General features: G+C 43.9%; 1 protein-coding gene across 1 annotated transcript in view; it reads right to left on the bottom strand.

The window, feature by feature from the left end:
• Positions 1 to 18: 18 nt before the first annotated feature.
• Positions 19 to 27,330, bottom strand: part of MONOS_2077 (putative FYVE zinc finger) — a 28,027-nt gene continuing 715 nt past the window's right edge. Inside the window, exon 4 of the mRNA XM_067871972.1 lies at positions 19 to 27,292. Within this exon, the coding sequence (XP_067722968.1) occupies positions 369 to 27,292 (26,924 nt within the window). The 3' untranslated portion in view covers positions 19 to 368. The remainder of the gene's footprint in view (positions 27,293 to 27,330) is intronic.

Here is a 27,330-nt window from a genome sequence, read left to right as displayed (position 1 = left end):
GTAAATTGAAAATCAATATTTATTTTTAAAGAATACAGTTTTGGACATTCACACAAAAACACATAGCAAAAAGCATGAACAGTGACAAAATTAATTTCAATAAACAGAACCATCGGAATAGCATCAAACACAATAAAAAGAATTGTGAATCGCGATACGATTCACCTCTTTTTCGTAACAACAAAAAAATGAAACTCTAAAAATAGGTGAAACTCAAAAGCATAAAACATTTTTTTTTATTTGTTCATTAAAGATACCGAAAAAAAAAATTGAAGCTATTGCGAATAAAGTGAGGAAAATTAATAAAAAAAAAGACAAAAGCCAAACGTAATTGCGAACAAATAAAGACTAATGGAAAATATATTTCATTATGTCGAAAAAGTCTTTGATCTTGAAGCAGCCAAACGAGTTGAATGCCTTGTCTCTTCTATGTGTGTTGTTTCTGACTCTTTGAAAGAGAAAAGCGGGTGTGGAGGAGCAATATCTTGCGATTGTGAAGAAGAAGAAGAAGAAGAAGAAGAAGAAGAAACAGTAGCAGAAGAATTACTGGTAGCTGATGAATCAACAGGCTCATTGTCAACAAACGGAATACCTGACAGACTTCCATAATACACTCCTCCATCCTTGCCAAAGGCATCATTATCCAATCTTGCCTTATAACACTCAACGCACACCCTCACTTTCTCATACACAAAGCCATGTTTTGGAACAGTGGAACGGCAGAAAGTGCAAGATGAGCAGAACAATCTTCCACATTCTCTGCAATGATGCCTTCTGTTGCGTGTAGTAAACTTCGTCCCACAGCGTGTGCAGACCAACGCAGATGCATCAGGCAGCCAATGAGACGTATCTTGCGTGTTGTCTATGCTCCACACAGTGACACGTCCCTTCGACGATCCTCCAATCACATTCGCCCCATCGCAGCTGACTGAGACGCTTGTGACGGCTTCACCACAGATCGGTGCAAGTGATGATGAAGATGATTGAATGCGAGGAGATGTTGAGATGCTCAACTTATCGAGAATAAGCGAACGAACAGTTGAAAACTTGGATGTTTGAGACAAGAAAGACGCAGACGGAGGAGGAACAGGCGGGAGAAGACGAGGAGTGTTCAACGAGCTCATTACAAGAGGTGATTCAACAGGAGAAGAGGAAGGAAGAGAAGGAGAATCTGATATGACAGGGGAAGGTAAAGAAATAGCGTCAGATGCAACAGATGAAGCCCCAGGTCTCGTAGAAATTGGTGTTTCAAGAGCAGTTGGAGATGGCGATACCATAGTTGGAGATTGAATTTCTTTTTGTTCCAAAACAAGTTGATGCTTCGCCTGATCATCAGCATGTTCGTCTTTTTGTTGTTCTTTTTGTGGAAGTTGATTCGATTCCTGTGATTCTTGTAATTCTTCTTTCGAATCCACATTTACTGCAATCGATTGATCTTTTGATTCCAATTGTTCTTTTGTTTCTTCTTCTGATTCACTTTGTTCTTCTTCTCCTTCTCCTTCTGATTCGGACTCCCCTTCAGTTTCATTGCCTTCTTCAGTCCCTTCTTCGATAGAAGAATCTGATTCATCTTTATTCTCTTCATTCTCGTCTTTTTCTTCTGCATCCTCTTTTGTTTTATCTTGAACATCAGAACTTTGAGAATTTTCGTGATCTTTTTCTTCAGACTGATTAATGGTTGAATTTGCAGATCCTCCTTCCTCTCCACTTGTTGAACTTTTTGTTGATTCTTCCTTGATGTCTCCTCTGCTTGTATCAGCAACTCCAGTCTCTTCTTGTTTCACTTCTTCACGAACTTTTTGCTCTCTGATTTCCTCTTTGTTATCAGTTAGTGCTTCTGGTTTTTCGTTTGTTTCCGCTGAAGTGCTTGCTTCATCCATTTGCGCAACATATCGCGGTGGAGGAGGCGGAGGTGGTGGAGCACTTCTTTTTGTGGTGCTCATAGGAGATGATACTAACGCATTTGACGATGTTGAAGAGACAGCTTTTAAAGGTGTGCTTTGACTTCCAGAAACAGAAGACGCTTGACGCATCACATTCGATCCACTTGAGATTTTTTCAAGTTGCTTTTGCTGTGCAGCTTTTGCTCTCCTTTCTCTATCCTGAATCGATCCATGCATTGACATATCAAATAAATGCCTTGCAACTTGTTTTTCTTGAGATTCATCCACAGAAACCTGGGCTGTTGCCAATTCAGCAGCAAGACACACCATACTTTCTACAAGAACAGAACAGATTTCACTTGCGCCTTTGGCAAGACTCAGGGCGACAGATGGAGAAAGCCCTGAATCTAGCTTGCATTTGCTTGTAATTGGTGAATAAGAAGGGTTGCTTCTGATGAGATCCTCAGATGATGATGATTCATCAGAAGAACAACACGATTCATCATCTTCAGAAAAATTCTCAAGAGATATTCCCTTTCTCCTGTATAACAATCTTTTTCTCTTATTACGAAATTCACACAAATCTTCGTTTATTTGAATGCAAAGCGAGCTACCCTCTGAACACCATCTTTTGATGCATCTCAATTGCCTGTAAGTGAAAATGACATTCCGTTTCTGGTCAACAAAATCAAACACATGAAGCTGTCCGTCTGATCCTCCAATCAGAACACATTCGTTCTCTCCAGCAGTTCTTGAAGTCAACGTGTGCATTGAACTAATAACAAATGGATGCGATGAAACAGAATTGTTTGTTGATGAACTGTTCTGCTGAGATGTGTGAACACTCGTTCCAACTGTTGATGATGCTCTGACATGGATGAATGGATGATTGAACCCTTCTCGTTTCTTCGTTCCAATCCCCATCTCATTTTGTTTATTCTCATTCCTTTGAATACCTTTTTGTTTGTTGTTTTCTCCTCTTCTGCCTTCTTTCCATTCATCTGCATCAATTCTATCTGTCCAGAATTGAAGCATTCCGGAACAATTCCATTTGGCTAGCATCGAACCACTTCCAGCAATTACAGCACCAGAAGAAGGACATATTTGTATTGCTGTAATCGGAACAGCTCGCTTCGAATTAAGAGAAGTTGAGAGAAGTTGAGAAGGAGAAGCAGACTTCAGCCTTCTGTTGAAAGGATACATTCGAGACACTGATGATGTCTTACACTCGCAACGATCTTTGATAAAGATGTCATTTGGCTGGCATCCAAATCTTCGATCATGAAGTGATATTTTCCTCTTCTCCTCGTTGTCAGATTTTTCTGTTTCTGAACAATCTTCAGTTGTCTCTTCCAGCTCTTCAGGCATTCCATCAAGAATATGAGCGCACCAGTCAAAGCACATCCTTCTCAAGTTCCAGACAAATACCATTCCAGCTGCATCTCCAGTCACAGCCATCCCCAACTGCCCATTCACAGCAACATACGTGATGGGCGAATGATGACCTCTTAAAGTTGCAATAGAAGTGCACACATAGCCATTTTGCAATGAAGAAGCCTGCTGCAGTGCCGAAGAGCCTGCATTTAGGAGAGATAGCGCGGGAGATCGACCGATCATTCGCAGATGCTGAAGCTGAGTAGTGTGGGAATGCAGAGAACTCGAAGGAGAAACCGAGTAGAAATAAGACCATGAAGAAGGTGATGAAGAAGGCGTCTGAATTAGTGATGCTGTTTTATCCGCTGCTGATGTTGAAGCAGAGGCAGCAGAGCCAATTGTTCCTTGTATTGCTGTGTACAGATCAGGTGGCATCGTTGCATCAGAAGCAGTAGGAGCAGAGATACTTGGCAAAGATGCTGTTGTTGGAGAAGACAAGTTGAAAAGCGAAGACGGTGAATGAGCTGCAAATAGCATTGTGGACATTCGAATGTAGTTTGTGGGCTGAGCTGGAAGAGGATTGGGGCTTCGGAGTGGTGCAAGTGCAGGATGGAATGATAATGCAGGAACTGAACGCATCGGAAGCGCAAACATTGACTTTGTATTCTCCTCGGATTTGCTAACCGCTTGCGTTTTTGCACGAGCTGAATGAGAACCTGCCTGTAGTTGAGTATTAATTCGTGCAAACTCCTTCTCTCGTTTCACCTCCCTTTCCAGTTTGGACAGTTCATTAACTTTATTTAATCCAATTCCATGTGACTGCCTTTTTGAACGTCTTGTTCTGTTCTCAGATACAATTTGGGCATTCATCAGAGATTGACCAATTGTGTCAGATAAGACTTTACTATTCTCCCATGTTCCCAATGCAGAGCGGAAACCTGTCATTCCTGAAGTACAAACAGCAGCAGACACAAAATGAGACGAAAGGACAGAAGACATCTGAGATGGTGAAGTCGCAAAGAATGAAGACAATGAGCTTGTTGAAGAAGAAGCAGAATAAGAAGAAGCATTTGATACGTCCGAAAGAGCCAAAGAAGACAAAGAAGATTGGCGAGAAAACGACGAAAAGAAGGAAGAGACAGATGAATAAGATGATTCTGATGAAAAAGAAGACGATACAGTTGGAGAAGGAGTGAACATCAGCTCCACCGAAGACGCCTGAGCATCAGAAGACAAAGTGCGAGGTGTCACAAACGAAGAAGAGGACAAACTTGTCTGCCTCAAACTCGAATCTGCAGAATTCGATGAGGCAAAAGAAGTGTCCTTGTCAATTGATCCTATCGGAACAAATGAGACTGCTTCTTTGTCTGCTGCTTTTTTGCCTTTTCCACCTGGTGTATTTTGCAAAGTGCTGCCTGAACTCAACGAAACGAGCGAGGAGGAAGAAGAAGTTGTAGAAGAAGAAGAAGAAGGAAGTGCAACAGAAGTCATTCCGCAGAGTGTGGTGTCCGTGCCAACAGGAATTGCATCATCGCTTTTCTGTCTCAACCTGAGAAGCCTTTGCCTGTTCTTCTCTCTCTCCTTCTGTGCCTGCTGCAACGCAGGGATGGTGGAGCCAGCAAGCGAAGGAGCGGAATTTCCAGATAGATTCGCAATGGCAGTTGAAGCGATTGGAGAAGACGAAGCAAGAAGCGACTGATGCACAGCGGATGAAGAAGTGAAGCGCCAGATCTTCACAAGTCCGTCGCTCCCACCTGTTAAAAGAGTGAAAGCAGCTTCAGACGATGTCAAAAGCGATGTTGAAGAAGAAGCAGATTCGAAAGAAGATGGAACACCCTCATTCAGAAGAAGAGAAGACAAAGTGGTTGAAGACGAAGGTGCAGAAATGTTGTTTCGGAAGAGAGCACCACGAGAAGACACAGAAAATTGGTGGTTGATCATTTTGTGTCCACCAGTTGTGAACGGGGCTTGTGTTGAGGCAGCAGTCAGAGGAAGAATAAGAGGATTTACAACAGTTGGCGGAGGAATGGGGAACTTCGAGTGGATAGACAGCGGAGTTGGCAAGCTTGTGAAAGAAGATGAGGAGGAGGAGGAGGATGACGAAAATGGAGAATTTGACTGGGCTTTGAAGAATTGCTGCCTTTGATCGTTCAGAGAAACATTATTGCTGTGAAGATGGTGAATTCTATGATGATGGTGATGGTGATGCTTATGATGTATTTTATCCTGTTTTCTGTTGTTAGCATCCTCTTCCAAAAATTGAATGTTATCAGAAGAAGATGATTTCTTCATTGCTGATGGAGGTGTGAATGTGAGGGCAGGAGTGACCAAATTGTGCAGATGTGAAGGAAGAACAACTGTTGTGGCTGACCGGTTTCGTTGGTTGGATGTAATCGATACTGAAGAAGGAGAAGAAGAGAATGAAGAAAACGGAGATAATGTTGAAGACAACAAAGGATGATCTGAACGTGAAACAGAAAAAGTTTTCTCATTTGCAATTGAATCAGAAGGCGTCAAAGAAGAAGAAGAAGAAGGCGGCTGGTCAAACGAGGAAAGATCCATTGTATCACTTGCAATGTGAGAGAACGAATTGCTCATTCCACTTTCATCAATTGACGGATCAACAACAGAATCAGATGATGACAATGAAGTAGAAGAAGAAGAAGATGATGGTGAAGGTATTGAAGCATTATCCTCCAAATTGTCTGCTGCTGAAAGGAAATCATTTGCTGCCAATGGAACAGGAGGCGTCTCACTTTTCTCTATTTGTTCGTCGTTTTGTTGTTGCAAATCGTCCTTTGCTGATTCTTTTTCTTCTTTGGGAATTTCTAAAGAAGCATCAGGCGAAGTTTGAGCTGCATCTTCAATTTGTTCCTTTGAAGGCTCTGAGTGCTCTTCATTCGAATTTGTTGAAGAAGAATGATCTGTAGTTTCATTTTGAACTAAAATGGAACTTTTCATTGCATCTTTTTCATTTGTGACAGGCTCTGACGACAATAACGTTGTACCCTTTTCGCTGGCACTAGAATCTGAAGAAGATTCAACAAGCTTATTTGTCTGTTCTGTTTGTTGGGGAATATTTTTGGATGGTAATGAGATGCTCGGTGATGGTTGTGAAGCTAATTTCTCATTTGTCTCTTTTGTAGAAGAAGAAGAAGATGATGACGAGGATGAAGGCTGCAATGCCTTTCCTGAAGAATGAGTATGAGCTGATATATTTCGCTCGCTCTTAACAGTATCAATCTCACCAACAAATGATTTGAGGCGCTGTGGAAGAGCAGGCGGCTGTGCAACAGACAACGAAAGAGAAGATGACAATTCAGCAAGCAATGGATCCATCGCAGAAAGGAAGTTTCTGGCGAGATTGCGTGTGATAACAGAATTTGTCAGTTGTTCTTCAGAAGAGAATGATGACAATGAGCTACAAGTTCCCATTTCTTCTGATATTTCTTCTGATTTTTCAAGCAAATCAGAACAATTTTTGCTTTCATTGACTCTTCGTTCGCTTTCTTTTCTGATCTCTTCCTGTCTCTCTTCTGCAGCAGAAACAGACGAATGCTTCTTCAGAATTCCCCTGTCGATAAGTTCAAGTGCTATCGCGCTCTGCTGAATGAGCATCACACTCTCATTCCACAGCATCCCCTGCGATACTTCGTTCTGTGCCTCCCACTCAATTCCAGCCACAGGCGGATAAAGTGGGTGCTTGTCTGGCTCGCCCACATAGCCACACACCACTGCTGCTGCTGTGATCGCCCCGTGGTGCATTCCAGAGTGGATCGACAGCACAGCCCCATTTCCTGCTGAGTGAATGCGGATGCTCCTGTCACTTCCGCCAAACCCGACTGAAATTCCCTTCCCACCCGGAACAAATATGCGTCGTGGACCAATTGTCTCCACACGAGTGTCAATGGATTCTGTTCCTGGGCGGATTCGGACATCGCTGATGGGAGAGGTGAGCGAAGTGGAGGAAGGATGTGTGAAAGGAGAGGCTGAGGGACCTGGAGGTGGAGGGAGTGTGCAGAGTGTGGATATTATGGAATGTCTTTTTGGATGTTTGGACTTTGTCTTTGATTTGTCTTTCTTTATTGGAGTGTTCAACAAAGAAGCAGCAGAAGCAGTAGCAGAAGCAGAGGTTGGTTTATCACTTGCTTTCTTCAATTGATGCTGATATGGCAATGGCAAAATCATCGGTGGAGGAGCAGTCGATGAAGAAGCCAGCGAGCTTGCCGCCTTTGTGAAGACAGACGGCACGACAAACTCAGAAAACACAACAACAATTCTGTTCGGCGCATCGAGAAAACTTGCCGGCAACGGCGAATTCTTCTTCTGCGGATGAGGCTCGATAAAGACCTGAGACGGGGTCTGCCCGAAGTTGTTGATCTGCGCAATCACACTCTTCTTTGTTACGCGATCAGTGATTGATGCCACATCCACCGAGCCTTCATACGTCAGCACATGGAACGTGTTCAGCGCGGTCACAGCAGCTGGCCCTCGCTGGCAGGCACCGAAGACTAAGTCGATCCATTTGTGGATGAAAGCAGAGGCGATTGGTGATTCAAGTGCAAGTTTGTTGATGCGAATGAAAGCAAAAGGAGATTTGTGGCTCCAAAGTGGAAGAACTACATCGTGGAGAGGAGTTGTTGTGGGCAGTTTGGTTGGCTTTAAAGATTTTAATGAAGAAGACGAAGACGAAGATGCTTCGTCTTTATCGATTGCTTCTGAAGATGAATCAGTTTTATCCTTTTCTTTGACATCTGCATCAGTCATATGTTTTTCGTCTTTGTCGTCTTTCTCTTCCTCCTTCCTCTTCTTCTTTTCCATCAACTCGCTTAAATAATGTGCTGAATACGGAGATATAGATGCTGACATGGTTGATTCTAAAAGACCTGTTCTTTGTCCCATCCGTGCAAAATCCATATGCGACCGCAGAAAAGCCGGATTTGCATAGAAATCAGGCAAGCTCTCTTTGAAATCGTAGATGAACCCTTCAGAAGCACACTTGAATGCCTCTCCGATCGAATGGAAGATTCTGTCGCCAACGTCAAAGCGCTGTGAGTGAATATGCATTTCGAGAGAGGTGAACGGCTCGACTCTCGTCAAGAAATAGAGAACAATGCCAGCATTTGAGTAATGCGAGCCAAAATGATACGGTTGAGAAGAAAACGTAAAGTCAAAAGGCTCTTCAGATGATGATGAAGAAGAAGCAGAAGCAGAATGAGAAGAAGAAGCTGAAGACGTAGAAGAAGAAGAAGCAACCACTGAAGAACTACCAGAGCCACCTTGCGAAGCTCCAGCTATTCCTGCACTTGATTGCCCATCTGATGTAAGTGATGGCATCTTCCCATCTGTTCTGAAAATCGGATTCCGTCTGAACAGCCCCTTTGATTTGAAGAAGCCACCAGCCTCGCTCATCAACCTGTTCTTCTCTCCGACTGACGAATGAATCGATCCAATCAGAACAAGAGGATCTTTCTTTCTCATCGCCTTCTCGTCAAACAATGCTCCAGCGCCTGCCCTTCGAGCTTTGTCTTTCTCTTTCATAATCTCGTTCATCTGTGCCACACACACCATGTTGTTGAACTGATCCCTCGCTTTTGCAGCTCTCTGCTTCGTCAGCGCTCCCATCGGTCTTGCGAAGTTCCTGAATGACAAGTTGTTCTTCAGATCAATCACAGATGAAGGATGGTTGTACATGCGGAGCACCCATGGAAACACGGGGTATTGTGACAGATCCTGCGTCGTCCTCCCCGCAGCATTGTTCACCAGCATCAGATAGCGATAGTTGCTCATCTCTCCTTTCCTCCACATCTCTGTTGCTTCGCCAAGTGTTGTGAACCCAAAATTGCCTCTTTCATCCATCTCCAGAATTGGTGTGCTTGCTGTTGGAGCTGCGAAATTCCCTGGCTCAACAGTCGCTTCAATCACATCTTTGTGGTGCGGCTCGAAAACGGGGCTCTGACTCATAGCCAGAGAAGAAAGGTGCTGATAGGCAATGCATCTGACAGCAGGCGAGGGAAATACAAAGAAATAGGTCTCCTTTCGAATGAGCGTTATTTCCAGTGCAACTGGCATCAGTGTGAATCTACGTGGAACAATTTCGATCACTTCAGAAAGAGGGAAAGATTGAATCAGTGGAGCGAGTGAATCACATGATGAACGCTGAGCTGAAGGAGAGCTTCTTAAAAGGAAAGAAGCACGAGAAAGAGTCTCAGAGCCAGAGGAGATGAGAGAGGGAGTGGTTGAATGATTTGAGGAAGGTTGATGCAGAGGAGAATAGGAACTGAGCAGCTTTTCTTTTGTGTTTGAGAAAGAAAATGCAGAAGATGAATTTGGCAATGATGCTAATTGCGATGAAGCAGAATCGCAATATTCACATTTGTGTTTTCCATTCAAGTGCCCAAATGATTGGCAGGATGCACAGTGACAGATAGAAGACAAAATATGATCTTTGTGCTTGATATAAGCATCATCGAGTTCTTGTTCAGAAGTATTCACATTGAACACTTTGTGTGCAACTTTGAAAAGAGAAACAGGAGTGTATAGTGAGAAAGTGTCAACATGATCAAGATGCTCACTCTCTTCTTCTTCTTCATTTTCTTCTTCTGCTTCAGTTGAAGATGAATTGCTTTCATCTTCTTTAGAAGTTGTGCCTTCAATTTCATCTTCCTCTTCTTCTTCTCTCTTTTTCTCACTCTCCATCTCCTTCACCACCCACAGCCCTTCCGATGCAATCTTCATCATCCTCTTGCTCCATCTCTTCGCATCAAACGATATTCTGACAGGAAACTTCGCTGGGATGCACACAACCGATGGAGAAATAGACAGATCGTCGATGACATAGCAGTCTGTATCACTGAGAAGCAGAAGCGCATCTTGCGGATCAACGCCTCCCACCAGTCGGGACACATTGCATGCAAAGAGAAGAGGCTCAGAAAAGAGAGAGAGAAGAGAAGAACCAAGCGAACGGCATAAAGAAGCGATGTTTGGATCAAGGGCAAGAAGAGAACGAGGATGTGGTGAGGATGAGGATGAAGGAGATGATCCAATTGATGAATCAGAAATAATCATCGAATTATTATTAGCATTGTTCGGATATGATTTCTGTGAAGAATAAGATGACAAATATCTGTTTATATTCATTCTGTTTTTGGCATAACTCTTTTCTTCATTCTGGTCTGAGTGCTTCGATTTCTTGTTTGCTTTTAAATTCTTCTTCTTTTTCTTCTTCAACTGCATATCACTTCCATCACATTTCTCAATCTTATCTTCCTTCTCACCACTCTTCTTCACTTTGTACTGTTCATCAAGCTCTGTTTTAGCCACTGCCTTCTTCAAATACTTCAGCGGCCCAAACAAATAAGGCGTCTCCCCAAACATCTTTCTGTTCTCTTCTGATTTCCCTCTCATCCCTGTCAGCTTGCACTGCATCGCTGATGGGTTCTTATACTGATCGACTCGCCATTGCTTCAGCCTCCCCAAGTAATCTCCTTGTGGATCTTCATCGCCTGGCAGAGGAGGCAAAGAGAAGATGCCCCCTTCTCTGCGCATGTCAACCAGCGCATCCATCCACCGTGAGTGAGAAAGCGAGTGCATCTTCATTGAAAACGAGACAAACAGCAAATGCCTTCGCGCAAAGAGCAGCTGCGTGCGAGCAACAGAAGAGGCTCTATGAAAGGCAGCAGACGCTGCGATGGATCGGATTCTGAGTGACTGTGCAGCTGCCAGTGAAAAATGAGTGTTTCTTTCAGCTGCTCGCTTTTCTGCTCTTCGTTTGTTCAGCGCAAAACGCTCCACACACTCAGTCAGCAGCAGAGAAGCAGCACCAAACGGCAGATGGCATAAGCATCTTCTGATGATTGCTCTTTTCTGAGTGAGAAGATCGGCAAAGGCATCGATCACAGCAGGTGTTGCAGCAGGCGTCAGTTCCGGTGTGAGCAGCAGATCCATCACACGCTGCCAGCCATCGCTGACACCTTCACACAGCGCAGTTATTCCACGTGAGGTGAGGAGAGTTGGTGAGAGGCGGTTGAGGAACAGCTGGGGAGTGAGTGAGTGGAGAGAAAGAGAAGGAGACAAAGAAGAAGAAGATGATGATGATGAATTGTGAGATGGAGAATGTGCTGGCGAATAAGAATGAGAATGAGGTGTTGAAGAAGGAGAAGAGAGAAGTGAAGGAGAAGGAGAAGGAGAAGAATGAATGATTGTTTGTGCTTTGTCTGCTGGAGGTTGGAGGAAAGAGGGAAGAATTGATGGACGAGGAAGAGAAGATGAGGTTGGAAGCAGAGCAACAGAATTTGAGCCAAGATTTGAAATTAGATTTGTTGAAGAAGAAGAAATCAAAGAAGAAGTAGAAGAAGAAGAAGATGAGGAGGAGGTGGAGGATGAGGTGGAAGAAGAAGCAGTTGATGGAGCACCAGACAACACATCCACCCAATTTTCATCGTTTGCCGACAGCATTTCTCTTTGTCTTCTCTCCAGCTCTTCGATTTCTTCTTCACTTCGTCCTTCGTTGAATGCCTCGTATTGGCAAATGGGCAGAGAACACACTTCGTTTAGTATTTGTGAGGCAGACGGAAGATTCTCTATGTGAGTGAGATCTTCTTCTATTGATGACAAAAAGGAAGAGGAAGAGGAGGAAGAGGAAGAAGATGAGGAAGAAGAAGATGCAAATGAAGTTTGAGAGGAACGACCAGAAGGAGTGGAATTAGTAGTAGTAGAAGAAGAAGGCGATGAAGTTGCACCAAGATCTTGCGATGGAGATAACGATGGAGAAGCAGAGAATGAAGTCTTCACTTCTGAGTCTAAGAAATCCAGCCAGTCGTCTTCGGCATCCATCTTTTTCTGAGCCATCTTCTCAAATTCCTTCGCTTCTGCTGCTTTTTCATGCTCTCTTTCTTTCTTCCTCTCCAACTCCAATTCTTTTTCTCTCTCTTTCTCCTTTTCCTTCTCCTTCTCCTTCTCCCTCATCTTCTCTTTGTCTCTTTCTTTATCCTTCTCACTCGCAAACACAAACAAATGCCACATTTCGCTCGTTCTGCACAGCGTCACAAACGACAGAAGAGAATAAGCAGCCCTCCTCACCCACTCGTCTGCCCCATGCAATTCAAACGCCGAGATCGCAAACAGCACAATCGACGCCACAAAACTCAGGTCGCTCTGCTCGGGTCGCTTTTCTCGGCTTTTCAGCTGCCAAAGGCGGGTGTTTTTGGATGGGATGTGCCAGGGAATACTCACTTCATCGATGATGAAGGGAGGCTGACGACGTTTTGGTGAAGGCTGGATGGAAGCGGAATAAGAAGTCAATGATGATAATGATGAAGTACTATTATTATTATTATTACTGTTATTGCTGTTATTGTTATTCTCCTCTTTCAGTTCTGCAGCATATTCGTCCATCTTCTTCTTCTCTACACGCATTTGGTGTGTCACAAACGCCGCCACGTGGCTGAGCTGCGGATTTTCTATTCTGTTTTCCATCACTGCCGGCAAATCGGCTGATGAGGAGGAAGAGGCATAGAAGGCAAAGAGAGGGAATCTGAGCGAATACAGCGAGCGGAGCACGTCTTCGACAGCAGCACGGCAGAAGCTGTGGTTAGCCACACAGCTTCGAATGTGGGAGAGGGCGATCAGGCGAAGGGAGGAGACAAGAAGAGGGAAGAGGCGGTCGGCGGACTTGGAGTCGGGACGGGGAACTTTGGAGGAGGAAGAGGAAGAGGAGGAAGAAGAGGAGGAGGAAGAGGAAGAAGAATATGAAGAACCTGGTTTTAGCACATTTGGAGAGGAAAGAAGAGGAGGAGCAGGCTGAGCATCTCTTGGGCGAGGGTAGATGTGCGGGTTGTAGAAGAGAAGAGTCTGCAGCTGGGAATAAAATGTTTCTTTGATTGACGGAATATTTGATGTTGAAGAAGAAGAAGACGATGAAGAAGAATAAGAAAAGGAAGATGAAGAAGAAGATGATGAAGAATTTATTGATGATGAAGAAGAATAAACTGAAGGCCTTTCTACACTCAGAAGAAAAGTTGTAGGCGGAGGAGGAACAGGATGTGATGGAGATTGAGAGTTCACAGAAGAAATAGAAGAAGGCATTCGAGAAGGAGGAGAAGAAGAGGGAGGAGGAGGTGGAGGAAGATATCTTCCAGAAGAAGAAGAAGTTCCTGATTGATATGATGAGCATGAGGATGGCTGGGAAGAAGTTGGCGAAGAAATTGAAGAAGAACCACATTGCGTTGTTGCTATCGCTGTTTCTGTTTTGATGTTTGTTGTATTTCCTTTTTCTTTATCAGCTTCTCTTTCTTTCTCACCCTCTTTCTTATTTTGCTCTTTATCTTCTTTCTCTTTCTCATCCTCTTCCTCCTCTTCCTCCTCCTCAATCTCCTCATCTCCCATATCCTTCACATCAACCAGAGAGAAAAAGAACGAAGGATTGACAAGAGAGCCCCATCTCATTGCGACAGCAGGCGGGCGGCGCTGCGAATGGGAAGGAGGAGAAATCAGAGGAAAAGAGGTAGAATGAGAAGAAGAAGAAGCAGAAGAAGAAATGGAAGAAGAGGAAGAAGAAGATGATGATGATGAAGGTGAAGGCTGGTGAGGAGAAGGAGAAGAGTCCCAAACATATGAAGGGAATGACGAAGAAGAGGAAGAAGAAGAAGAAGACAAAGAAGAAGAATACAAAAGCTGATAAGGTGATGCTGCAGTTGACGAAGAAGAAGACGAGAAAAACGAAAATCTCTTCTTTTGAGCCAGCTGCTTAGCAGAATTCGATGCATCATCTTCAAATGAATAACTCGAAGAAGAAGAAGAAGAAGAATAAGAAGAAGAAGAAGAATGATTCGAATTAACCCCTACTCCTCTCACCACCCTACTTAATCTGCCTTCGTCCTCTTCCTTTTTGATCCATGGCTGGAAGTGCAGACGCAGAGGTGAATTCTGCTTCATCAGCGACTGCACAAAGAACGAGATGGTGCACACGACTTTTGTGAGCTGCTCTCTATCAACTGGCAAAGACGAAGCATAACACTCAGATGCGAAGAAGTGCAAAGCATCAACAGAGTTCGAGAGGAGAGGGAGGTTTGCAGTGAAAAGAGAAGAAAGATGCTGAAGCGAGTGGCCAAGAGACGAAAGAAAAGAGGAAATGACAGTGGCGGTGAAGTCGCGGCGGAAGGAAGGAGGCAGTTTTGTATTGAGATTGCTTAAGATGGATAGGAAGAGCTCGCGGAAGGAGAGGGAGGAGAAAGGGCGATGAGCAATAGAAGAAGAAGAGGAGGAGGAGGAGGAAGATGAAGAAGAAGATAATGATGATGAAACAATTGAAGAGGAAGAAGAAGAGATTAAAGCTGATGTGACATCTGATGATGATGAAGAATCATTTTGTGATGAATACGAAGAAAGGGAAGAGGAAGAGGAAGAAGAAAGTGAAGAAGAAAGGGAAGAAGAAGAATTAGAAGAACGATGACGAGGCGGAGAAACGCGAAGAGAGAAAAGAAGAGCTTCTTCGATCAGAAGGAAGATGAGGTCACTCACTTCACACAGCTTCTTCCTCTTCAGCCTTTCAACTGGAATGGAAGAAGGAGAAGAAGGAGAATGAGTATAGGAAGAAGAGGAAGAAGAAGAAGCAGAACTGGAAGTGGAATGAAAAGAAGACATTGAATGTGAAGGAGAAGAAGAAGAAGTCGAATAATTTGAAAAATAAGAAGTGATGAATGAAGGAGGGACAGATTGTGCTGTGTTTTGTGAAGTGAAAGAGGGAGATTCAGACAGAGAAACAGAAGAAGAGCTGAATGATTGAGGATGATGTGAAAAAGAAGAAGAAGAATGAGAAGAAGAATGAGAAGAAGAAGAATTAGAAGAAGAAGAAGATGATGATGTCATAATGATTGGAGAAGGATGAAGTGGACGGGCAGAAGAGAGAATGGCATCAGGTGGAGGAGGCGGAGGAGGTGGGGGAAGAGAAGAATGTTTGAATGAGGAGGAAGAGGAAGAGGAGAGAGAAGTTGTGGATGTATGAGATGAAGAAGAAGGAGATATTGTGTTGTGAGCTGGAGAAGAAGACGGCTGGATGTGGGGAGAAGACAAAGGAGAGGATGAAGGAGAAGGAGAAGGCGAAGGCAAAGGAGAGGAAGAAGGAGAAAGTGCAGGGTTAGTTGCATTGAAAACAGCATCAGTGTCTAAAACAGAAGGACGAGAAGAGCTTATAACATCAGAAAATGGTGATTGTGATTGGACATGTTTAGAAGACGAATCAGAAAGAACTGAATTGTTGGAAAGAGAAGAAGAAGATGATGTTGAAGAGGACGGTGATGAAGGAGAAGAAGCAGCAGAAGATCCATCTTTGCTATTAAATACAGAGTTATAGCTGTTTTCTTTTCTGTGAATGGACTTCTTTGGAATAAAATGAATAGGAAATGGAGGCTGATAAAAGAAAAGATAAGAAGAAGGTATTAATGAATGCTCAAATTGATCCAATGAAACAAAAGCTGAATGAGAACAACTGCACAAATTGGTTATTCCTTCGTCAGGTTCGATATAATCCTCTTCATCATCATCTTCTTCTTCTTCTTCTGAACATTCTGTATCTTCTCCATTAATTTTTCCGTTTTTGGCTTCTTTCTCCTGTTCATTTACCTTTTTTGTTTGGTCTTTCATTGAAATTTCCTCAGGTTTCTCATTTTGTGTTTCCTTTGCATTTCCTTCTGTTTCATTGGCTTTATCTTTCTTTTCCTTTCTCTTTGACTCAACAGAAATGAATGAAGGTGATGATGATGTGGACAGACACAAAGAAGAGAATGAATCAGAAAGATCTGAAGATGCTGCAGTAGAAGAATAAGAATTTGAGGAGGAGGAGGAAGAAGAAGAAGAAGAAGATTCTGAATCAGAAGAAGACAGTTCTTCTTCTCTTTCTTCCATTCTTTCTCCTTTCTTCTTATTTTGTGTTTCACTTATATCGCTTTTATTTCCTTCATTAATTTCCTTCTTCTTTCCTTTTGAACAATGCGTCCTCTTTCTCCTCCTCCTCTTCTTCTTCTCCGCCATCATCTTTTCCATTTCCATCTCCTTCCTCTCCTCTTCCCTCGCCAACTCTCCGTCTGCTGCCAAAAACGGTGCAAACAGAATGCTCAACAGAGAAGTCATCATAATCATCGGTCTGAACAACATCAGCTCATACATTTGAGAAGCAGCTGTGTCTTGCCCTTCTTCTGCCAATAGCAAAGCAACACCTCTCAAGGAATCAATCACAACAGAACACAAAGAAGAAGCATGCGACACAATGTGTGAGGGAAAACAAGGGAAAAATACGGTTTTCCAGTTTGTTTCAGAAGAGGGAGGAAGAGGAGGAACACAGGAATTCAGATGAGGAGTGGACCAGAAGCCAGCAAGACCCAATGCAACTGACGAGGAAGAGGAGAAAAATGATAGCTCAGAGGGATTGAACTGGTGGAAAAAATAACTTGATTGCTGATTTCTTTGAAGATGCTTTGAATTTACATCCTTTTCTTTTTCTTTTTCTTCCTTTTTGCCTTCTTGATATTTCTTCTTTGCTTCACAACAATCACATCCTGATCTATTTCCATGTCCTTTTTCATTTCCATTCAGCCACTGTGTCTGCTTCAAAGGGAAATGGATTTTGTTATCAATGCCAACATGTGCAAGAGAATGAGCTGTTTCTAAGAGAAGCATAATCACATGCAGCACCTGTGGGAACACGAGTGTTAAGTGCACATGATCAGATGCTGAAGAAGATGAGGAGGAGGAAGAGGATGAGAAAGAAGAGTCTAAACCAGATTCAGGTGCCGATGTGGTCAAAAGATATCGCAAAGTGAAGCGATCGCTCGATGAAGACATATAGTTTTTCATTCCAAAGAATTCATCGTTGTTAATATCATTATTATTTTCCTTTGATTTCTTATTGTTTGTCATTTGCTTTCCATCCTTTGATCTTCCATTCTTGTTCTTCAATCCATCTCCCTCATCTTCCCTCTCAAATGCCACATACTTCTTTCTCTTCCACTCTCCTTCTGTCACATTCGACTCCAGAGCATCGCCTCTTCCCAAAAGAAGTGCAAAGAGTGCTGTGTAGAAAGAAGGGTACAAGCAGAAAGGAACAAGAAGCACAGCAAGCTGCTGGAAACCAGAAATTTGGATGAAGCGACGAGCAAAAAGCGGGTTTTTCAGAAGCATCAGGCCCAAAATACGGAGCACAAGAAGAGCAATGCCAGGAGGGGCAGAATGGAACAGAGAAAGAATGCGATTGGAAAAGATGGTGATGATAAGAGACAAGTTGTGTGTGGAGTGTGAGGGCTCTGAAGATTGGATGAGGAGAGATTCAACAAACAAGAGCATAGAGTGCAGGATGTGGAGTTTGTGAACAGGATCCATCAGAGGAAGAGGCAAAGGAGAATGAATTGAGATTTCCTTGTTTGGAGACAAGGAAAACGGAACTGATTGCATTTTTCTGTTTAAAAGGTGTTTGAATGAATGCGTCAAGTTGTATTTATTCCTCTTCAAAGCAGGCGTCAGCCAGAGCTCAGCTTGCAAATGCAGCTTGTCCGCTCTTGAAGACATCGAAGGGATCAAAGAAATGATAAACTCAGCCAACATCTGCAGATCAACACCATTCCATTCTTCGCCCCAAAGGAAAGAAAGTACAGTGCAGATGCCATCTACGCTAGCACGATCAACTGAGAGCGAAGAGGAGTCTGAATTAGAAATAGAAGAAGAAAAGGAAGAGGAAGAGGAATAGGAAGAATTGTTCGTGGTTGAAGAAGAAGAAGAATGGCAAAGCAAGTGGAGCAATTGAGAAGATGCAGCCACTTCCACCAATCTGTCTCTGTTGTACAATCTGTATGGATTTGATGGGTGAATCAAAAGATGGATAAACTGAAGAAGACGGTGGAAATAAGCAGAAGGAAGTGAAAGGATAAGAAGAGGATCAAATGCAATCGTAGCAAAGCCTGAAGGATGCAACAAAACTGGCCAGCTCTGAGTAAAACATTGAGGCAGAGAAGAACAAAAAAGAGGAGGTGGAGACAAAGACGAAGCATCAGCAGCGAGAAAGCGATGTGTGCCAAACGAAGACAAAAGCAGAGAAAACGAGTCCAAATCGAAAAACTGCCTCTGCCGCTCTGCAATGTGAGTGAAAAGCTGCCAATCGCCGTTTTTGTCCATCTCATTGGCGAATGGAAGAGAAGAGCAGAACAAAACAATCAGAACACGCAGTGCCAGCCCAAAGCTTTCTTTGTCTTCAGCAGCCGACAGCAGAAAGAGCACAGCTTTCGAATCAGCAACAGACAGAAGAGAAGATGGCAGTGTGAATGGCGTGAAAATGCTGGTATCACCTTGCACCCACGCTGATGGAACGACCCCTGCGCCTTTAAGACTCTGCTGGGCCAGCAGTTTGTTGTCGTTGTTGGACGACAAGTTGTTCGTGATTATCAGTGCCTCTCTGTCTCCATCCTCAGCATCGACACTTGTGTTGCTTTCTCCTCGTTTGCCCCCTGTTGCATTGCCATTTCTATCTTCTTCTCTTCCGCTCCCACTCCCACTCCCACTTCCTCCTCCATCACCAGCACCAATGCTGGAACTTGCGCTTGTACTTGCACTTTCTCCACCTCCGCTTCCGATTCCGCTTCCACTTCCACTAATGTGCTCAGCATCTGAAGAGCGCTTTGCATCAGCTGTTGTATAGATGCCTCCGCTGTCTGTTCCAAGTGTCGGCAACAGAGAAAGAAGTCTTTCGTGTGATGAATTGAGATCAGGGTGGAAGAAAAACAGGAAGCGATCCAGCGGAGCAATGAAGGGAATCTCAACCTCAGCACAGTGAGGAGCAGATGAAAGAGAAGGAAAAGAGGAAGGTGGAAGAGGATGTGAAGAGCAGAGGGCGCCTTGCGAAACCCAGAATGAAGACAGGATGGATGGAGGGATAGCAAAATTCGAGATGTTTTGTGCATTTTTGGCTTGGCTTGAAAAAGAAGACGAATGAGAAGAGGCTGAAGAATAGCCAGTTGAGATTTGAGAGAAAGGCGATAAAACAGAAGAAGATGTAGTTGTGATGACAGCTGACGATCTTCCTGTGCCATCAGAAGAATAACCTTTTGCAGCATAGCTGTTTATACCTTCTCTATTCTGTTTTCCAATACTTTCTCTCCTTCTCTCTCTGTTTTCCTTCACAATCTCCCTTTTCATCTGCATCATCAGCTCATTCGGCAGCGGCATTTCCGTCTCCTCCACTCTCCACCAGCCAAAATCCTCCTCTTCTCTCTCTGCCAGCATCTGCACATCACCTGGGATTGGAATAGAAGCAGCTCTTCCCAACGAAGATGCATACTCTCCCACAGTGGACGAAGAGAAAGTGCCAACAAAAGACGGGCCCAGCGAATAAACAGCAGAAGCAGCTATGAAAGAAATAGGCTCCTCCACAAGGAAGCACGAGCCCAGGCACCAAACAGAGCTGCCGTGTGCTGCAACGACTGAAGAGACAGAAGGAGAAGAAAGATAAGACATGCTGTTCATCTTCTGCCCAAACCAGAAGGAGAGAAGAGGGAGCGTCTGCGAAGAAGGCGAGGAAACATAGTTCAGCTTCTTCTGCTCATAAGGGACACCATCGATGATCATGTGGACAGAACTGAATCGGGCGGAGAGGCGGCTGCGGTGGTGGACAATGCACAGATGGTGCCATTGATTGAGCTGGGCGACGAAGGGGAAGGAGCAGCTGGTGTGTGCTGATGACGAGGAAGAAGAGGAAGAGGTTGCGGTGGAAGAAGAGGAAGAAGAAGATGATGATGACTGTGAAGGAGAGGCAGTTGAAGAAGAATAAGAAAAAGAAGAAGCATGCGGTACACTAATAGCCTGTGAAGATGAGTAAAAAGCTGCTGAATTTGGGTTCAATGGCGGATCTTCTGCTTTTGCTGCAGTCTTCACGATGACTCTTCCACCTTTTGCGTCATATTCCACTTGATACGTCGTCTTCTCGTCGGGAGTCTCTGCCGAAAACAACCGAATGTTCGACAGCCCGTCGTTCGCTTCGATCTTCATCCAGAAGGAGAGCGTGAATCCGCCGCTGCTGGTGGGAGGGAAAGAGCGGGTGCCTGAGTATCCGAGGTGGAGATAGGCTTCGGTGTTGCCGATGAGGTCGAAGCGGACAGAGGAAGGAGAAGGCGTTTGAGGGAGAGGAGAAGGGAGCTGGGGGAAAGAGATCTTGAAGAGGGATTTGTTTGAAGAAGAAGGGGAAGGGGAGGAGGAAGAAGAGGAAGAAGAGGATGAGGAAGATGATGTTGAAAGAGCAAAAGAAAGCAACAATCGAAGGAGCGTGGAATAAGTTGTTGATCTCCTCGATTTTAATTGAGAATCACTTACATTTTTCTCCTTTTCTTTCTCTTCTCCTTCATCTTCATCTTTCCCCCTTTCTCCTTCAATCTCCTTCATCTCCTTCAGCTGTGTCATCTGTGCCATAAACAGAAGTCCAAAGACCGTCTTCACATCATCCACATCCACCCAGTACTCGCCCAATATCTGCAGCAGCTGTATCACCTGGGCATGCATCTCTTCTCTCTCATCAACCATCTCCCTCAAAAACAGAGCCATCACATCCCTCATCACCCTGCCTCCAACACCTCCCCCTCCGCCACTTCCACTCCCTTCTCCTGCATTCCCGCTCAGCGCCCTCCGGTTCTTCCAGCTGCGGCTGCTCAGTGCAATTAGCTTCTCCCACGTCTCCCTCTGCACATCCACCGCAAGGGAATGCAGCACATGAAGAATGACAGACACTCCGCAGCCGTTCTGCACCACCCTCGCGGCTGTCCTCCGCGAAGAGCCGGCTGCCCTTTCCCGTTCGCTTGTGGAGTCGATCTCACACGACAGCTCCACCAGCGCTGTCACAACACGGCCAGCTGCCTGCGGATGAGACAGAATTTGCGTGCGGAGCAAGAGCTTCGCAATGGTTTTGACGACTTTCTCGTGTGAAAGCCACTGCCTGTTGGATTTGTGGGAGGTGATGGCAGCGGTGAGTGTTCGGAGAGAGAAGAGAACGACAGACAGAACAGAAGGCGTGGAGGAGAAAGAAGAGATGGCATAAGTGGTAAGCATGGCTGATGTTATTGAGCCTGTTTTTGTTGCTGCTGCTGCCGTTTCTTTAATTGGTGCTTCTTTTCTGTTAAAGTTGTTCATTCCTTTCTTCATCCCATTCTCTTTCTCTTCATGTTCTTCTTCTGCTGATATCAGCTTAACCTCTTCTCCTTTCCTCCTCCTCTTCTCGCACCACTCTCCTTCTCTCTCCAGCACACGCAGCACCGCATGCAGCCCCCCTTCTCTTCCAAACGCGCTTTGAAGGTGCATTGTTGTCCTGACAGAGCTCATCAGAAACATCAGCAATGAAATACAGACGCTTCTTGGTGCAATATGGAGTGCAAGAATTGCTGGAGTCAAGTTTGTGTGCGTCTGAAGCGGGTCAGATTCGAACATCGCCTTCAGCAGTACCAAAGTCTGAGGCAGCAGAAACGGGTGGAGAAGAAGGAGGGTGAAGACAACATCGTGCTGGTTGATGAGGAGATTGCGGACGATGTTGAAAGGGGCGTTTGATGAAGATGATGATGCTGTTTCATCTTCTGTGAAGTCAGACGAAGACAGCTGGCAGACAGAGACGAGCGTTGAGACAAGAGGAGAGACCAAGGACATCCACTCACGAAGAGGAGCAATGGAAAGAAGGTGGCGGGTGAGAGAGAGGAGAGAAAGGGAGTGAGGCTGGAGGTGAGGGAGGTGAGGGAGGGAGGAGAGGGAAGAAGAGGAAAGGGACAAAGAAGATGGAAGAGGAGAGGAAGTGAATGAAGAGAAGGAGGAGGAGGAAGAAGAAACAGAAGAAGAAGAATTTGAAACAAGATTCATTGATTTATTTCTCTGATTATGCGAATCAAAACAAAAAGAGCTGTTCTTTGATGGAGTGATGAATATGTTAACCAGATATCTCAAGTAAGGTGAAGATGGAGCAGACAGATCAAAAGGCAGCGAGCGAACAATGCGACAGAGAACTTTTGCTTCAGAAAGGAAAAAAGATGAAGGAGGAATTTGAGATGGGAGGTAAAAAACAGGAGGAGGAGAAGAGGAAGAGGAAAGTGATGAATCAACAGAAGAAGAAGAAGAAGAAGAAGTTGATGATGATGATGATGATGAGAAAGAAGAAGGAGTTGAATCGGAAGAAGATGAAATAAATGATGTTGGTAAGGTGTCTTTGCTCGTTTCTTCTTCTCTTTCTCTATTTTTCATTTCCTCCTCCTTCTTTTTGTCTTCTTTCTCTTTCTTTCCCTTCTTCTCTCTTTCTCCTTCACTTTCTTTTTCTCCTTCTTCTCCTTCTTCTTCTCCTTCTTCATCTCCCATCTCATTCTCCGTTTCTTCTTCATCTTCTTCATCCATTCCCACCCCTGCACACAGCAATGCCAGCAGTCCAAGAAGAGATGTTAATCTTTCCACAACCGCAGCGCTTTTCAGATTCGACGCTAATTTTGCCTCAGCGTCTGGAAGAGAAGCAAAAGCAGATGTTTGAGAAGAGAATTTCAATGGAGAAGAATAACTGGAAGAAGAAGAAGAAGAAAAGGAAGAGGAAGAGGAAGAAGAAGACAGATTGCACAGGTTTTTGATGGATTGAAGAACTTTCTTGATGGTTGAAGGGGTTGGGGTTTCTGGTGTGAATATAAGCGGATCTGTTGGTGTGTTTTGAGGAGAAGGTGATTGTTGAGATAATTCAGATGAAGATTTTTCCTTCTCTTTCTCCTTCTCTTTCTCTTTCTCGCAAAGCTTCTCTCCAATTTCGATAAGTTGAGCAGTTGTTGTTGATGGAACAATTGCACTTTCATCATCTTCATTTTTATCATCTTCCTCTTTCTTATTCTCTTTTCTTCCATTTCCTCTTCCTCTTTCTCTTCCGCCCCATCCTCTTCTCCCTCTCCAGAACGGATTCAGACAATCCACAACCACTTTCAATGGGCCATTAATCATCGGAAAAGCCAAGCCGTGTCTCAAAACCGCATCAGCCGCGCAAACAGACACAGAAGCAGAGAACAAATGGCTGAGAAGCTCAGCACAGCAGTCCTGAAGAGACGGATGGAGAGAAGAGAAGCGAGATAGCAGAATTGAAAGCGAGTTGTTCTTGAAGTTGATTGAAAAGAAGTTGATGTCTCGTTTTAAGAGTCGCATGAAGCGCTTCAGAAGATGGTGCTGAAGAAGAAGCGGGCCGTAAAAGGTGGATGAGATTAGGATAGGTAAATTTGAAGAAGAAGAAGAAGAAGAAGAAAATGATGATGATGATGACACGAAGCATAATTTCATTTCTTTATTGCTTTTCAAAGAAATTTCTGTGCATTCTTCTTTTCCTTCTTTTCCTTTCTCTTTCTCTTCTTCTTCTTCTTTATCTTTATCTTTATCTTTATCCTCTTCTTCCTCTTCTTCCTCCTCTTCCTCCTCTTCCTCCTCTTCCTCCTCTTTCCCCTTCCATCCATACAAGAAATCCCCATCCACTGCAATCTCCCAGAGTGCTGCCAGATGCAACATCGGCGAGTCAGACACGACTGCCCCCGCTGAAGAAACAGGCGCAGAAAGAGAAGAAGACGCAAAAGCAGCCAAAAACGGCGGGGAAAGCTGTTTGTTTGCGATATGGCCCCAGCGGGAGTGGTGGTGGTGGATGAGGGATTGGAGGAAGATGGAGGAGGAGGAAGAAGAAGATGATGATGAAGATGATGAAAGAGAAGTAGAAGATAAGGAAGATGAAGAAATAGATTCAGTGGTTGATGAAATTGCATCAGAAAAAGTTGCATTTTCATTCGAATTTTGAGAATAAGCCTGAAAAGAGGTTTCCATTCTGCCCAACAAATCACTGAAAAATGGAGCAAAATGAGAAGTGTATCGAAAGAAGCGAGAAAGAATGAAATTTGATGGGTCGTTTTTCCATTGCTTTGAGAAAAGTGTGCTTTGAGAATGAGACAAAGAGAAAGAAGAGGAAGAGGAAAATGAAGAAGAAGAAAGAGGAGATGACTGAATTTTCCTAAGTGAGCAAGCAATTTCTTCATCAATTTGCTCTTTCTCTTTCTCTTTCTCTTTCTCTTCTTCCACCAAACTTCTCAATTTCTCCTTTTCTCCCTTCAATTCTTCTCTTTCAAACAGAATTTCTTCTCTTTCGTCGTCTTCAACAGGAAGTGTGATGAATGCTTCAGCCACATCCAAAAGCCGATTAATTCTATCTAAAGAACGAATCTCTTCGTCTTCCGTCCGCTTTCGCCTTCTTTCGTTCTCATCTTTCTTCATCTTCGCCTCTTCCTCCTTCTGCTCTTTTTCTTCTTTCTTTTTTTCTTCTCTTTTTTTCTTCCATTCTTCTATCTCTTTGCTTAGCTTTGCAATGGCAATAGACTTGTTCTGTGTTCTCAGCAGTCTTCTTCTTTCTTTCTCAGAAATTGTGGGTGGGGGAGGAAGAGAAAAATGAGATGCATTGGTTACATTATGAAAAGAAGAGGAAGAAGAGGAAGAGGAAGAAGTTGTATTTGAAGAAGATTCAGTGTCACCCTGCCCTGAATGTGAAAGTGTGTTTCCTGTTTGATGAAGCAGAGGCTTTGCAAAGGATGAAGGAGGAGGCGGAGGCAGAGCAGAAAGAGAAGAAGCAGAAGAGGATAAAGAAAGAGAAAGAGCTGTCAGTGGCGATTGGATGGCTTGTATTCTCTTTGATTCTTCCTCTTCTTTGGGTTTATTTTGTTTGTCTTTGTCTTCTTCGTTCTCTTTCTCTTTCTCTTTTTCATCTGTCTTTTGCTCTTTGTTTTCATGATGATCATCTTCTTCTTCTTCTTCGCTTTCACTTACACTCTCCAAAATAAGCTCATCCAGCACTTTCTTATTCTCCTCATCAATCAAATCTTCTTCTCCTTTCTCTTCTTTCTCCTCCTTCTCCTCCTTCTCTTCTTTCTCCTCCTTCTCCTCCTTCTCCTCCTTCTCTTCTCCACTTTCTCTTCCACTTTCTCTTCCTCTTCCTCTTCCCTTTCTTCCTCTCCTCCCTCTCCTCTTCTCTTCTCTTTCCAGCTCCTTGTCAGCCAGCCAATTGCACAGCGAGTGAATAAGCGTTGTGTTGTTGTCTATCCACACAAGCGATAAAATGGCAGCAGAAAGCGGAGTCAGCGAGGGAAGTGTTATTTCATCTGGAGTTGAGGTGTTCAGGTCAAGTGAAGAAAGCTCATCATCATCATCATCAGAGGAAGAGGAAGAAGAGGAAGAAGAAGATAAAGGAGAGGAAGAAAAGGAGGAAGAAGAAGAAGGAGACGATGATGATGATTTTCTCTTTGAAGACGGATTATGTTCAGAATCAGCTTGAGCGAATGAGGTAGAAGTCTGGCAGAGCAGCAGAATGAGGTTCCATATGCGCACAACAAGAGACAGAACAGACGAAGAAAAGCTGAAAATCAAAGGAGATGATGATTGGCAAAGTGATTGTTTGGAAGAAGAGGAAAGGGAAGTTGAAGAGGAAAAGGAAGAAGAAGAAGAAGATAAACTTGCAGTTAAATCAACTTTCTCTTCTTCTTCTTTTTCTTCTTTTGTTTCATCTTTTTTCGTTTCCTTCCAACTTTTCGCGATTTCGTCTCTTTCTCTTCTCCACTCGTTTATTTCAGCTTCCCTCAGCTTCCTCCTCTCCTCCTCTTCTGCCTTGTCCTCTTCTTCTTTCTTCTTCCATTCGTCTTCTGTCTCCTTTTTCTCTCTCTCCAGCAGAAACCTGTGCCAAAAGAAGAACAAAGCCTGAAGCGACAAAAGCAAGTGCAAAATGTCGTGTTTGTTGAGAAGAGAAAGCGAATGCCAGGAAAGCGGAAGAGGAATGGTGATGGCGAACATCAGAGGAGAAGAAGATTGTGCAGGGGAAGATTGAGAAGAAGAAGAAGAAGAGGAAGAAGAAGAAGAAGATGATGATGATGAAAGAGAAGAAGCAGAAGATGAAGAGGAAGATGAAGAAGAAGCAGAAGCAGACAAAAACACAGAAGCAGAAGAAGAAAGAGAAGATTGGCGATTCACCTGCGAAGGGACGATGGTGACGAATGGGGCAGACGAAAAGGGGAGTATGTCACCGGCATCATTCGATGAGTGATCGTCTGATGGAGAAGAGGTTGTTTCTGACAGAGAAGAAGAAGAAGATGATGATGATGATGAAAAGGGGGAAGAAGAAGAGGAAGAAGGAGGGCGAGGCGGTGGACGTGAAGGGGGTGGAGGAGGACGAGAGGGAGGAGGTGGTGGTTTGGATTGAGAAGGAGAAGAACCAGAAGAAGAAGAAGAAGAAGTTGATGTTTGTGGTTGATTTTGTTGCATCTGCGGCTCATTGTCCAATTGTATCTTCAACAGCATCTCCCAAAGCATTTCTTCTTTTTGTCTCTCTTTATTCTTTTCGTCATTCTCTTTTTCGTTCTCCTCAGTTTTCACTTCATTCACTTCGTCTTTTAAAGAAGCTTCCTCCTTTTCACTTTTTGATGAATTTTCTATTGAATCTTCTCCTTGTGAAGCACCTTCCTCATTCTTTTGCTCAGATAAATCCAATTCTTCTTTTTCTTTCTTCTCTTCCATCGATCTTTCTATGTCTTTTTCTTTTTCCTTTTCTTTCTGTACATGTTTTTCAACATCTTTATTTTCCCCTCTTTCATTTTCTTTGCGTTTTCCACTGAATTCTTCGTTCTGCACAAAGACTTCCACATTCCCCTTGTTCTCTCCGTCCACCAGGTCTGTCTCATCCACCAGAATGTCGCTTTCAAGTGAGATTGCTGAGATAACCGCCTCGCAGATAGAGAACCACGCATCCACAATTCGCGTCGAAAGAGGATGAACAAGCCAAGAAGGAGTATCATTATATGTCTCCATGTTTGGCATGCCTGTTTGACAGCGTTGAATGCTCGTTTTGAGCCGCTGTCCAACGTCAAAGAGAACAGAAAATGTGTCTGTCACTATCAGAGACCGCAGAGCCATTGGGTGAGAGAGCAAGCTTTTCATCATCCTCTCAATGTGAGTGATGAGTGATGTCAGTGAGGCAGAAAGAATGTCTTTAAAAATTGAGAATAAGAGCGATGAAAAAAAAAGA

Source organism: Monocercomonoides exilis (assembly GCF_001643675.1).
Source record: "Monocercomonoides exilis strain PA203 chromosome Unknown scaffold39-1025343, whole genome shotgun sequence".
In the NCBI taxonomy this organism is placed as follows: domain Eukaryota; phylum Preaxostyla; order Oxymonadida; family Polymastigidae; genus Monocercomonoides; species Monocercomonoides exilis.
Note: the sequence above shows the minus strand (reverse complement) of the source record. Positions and strands in the feature narration are given on the sequence as shown.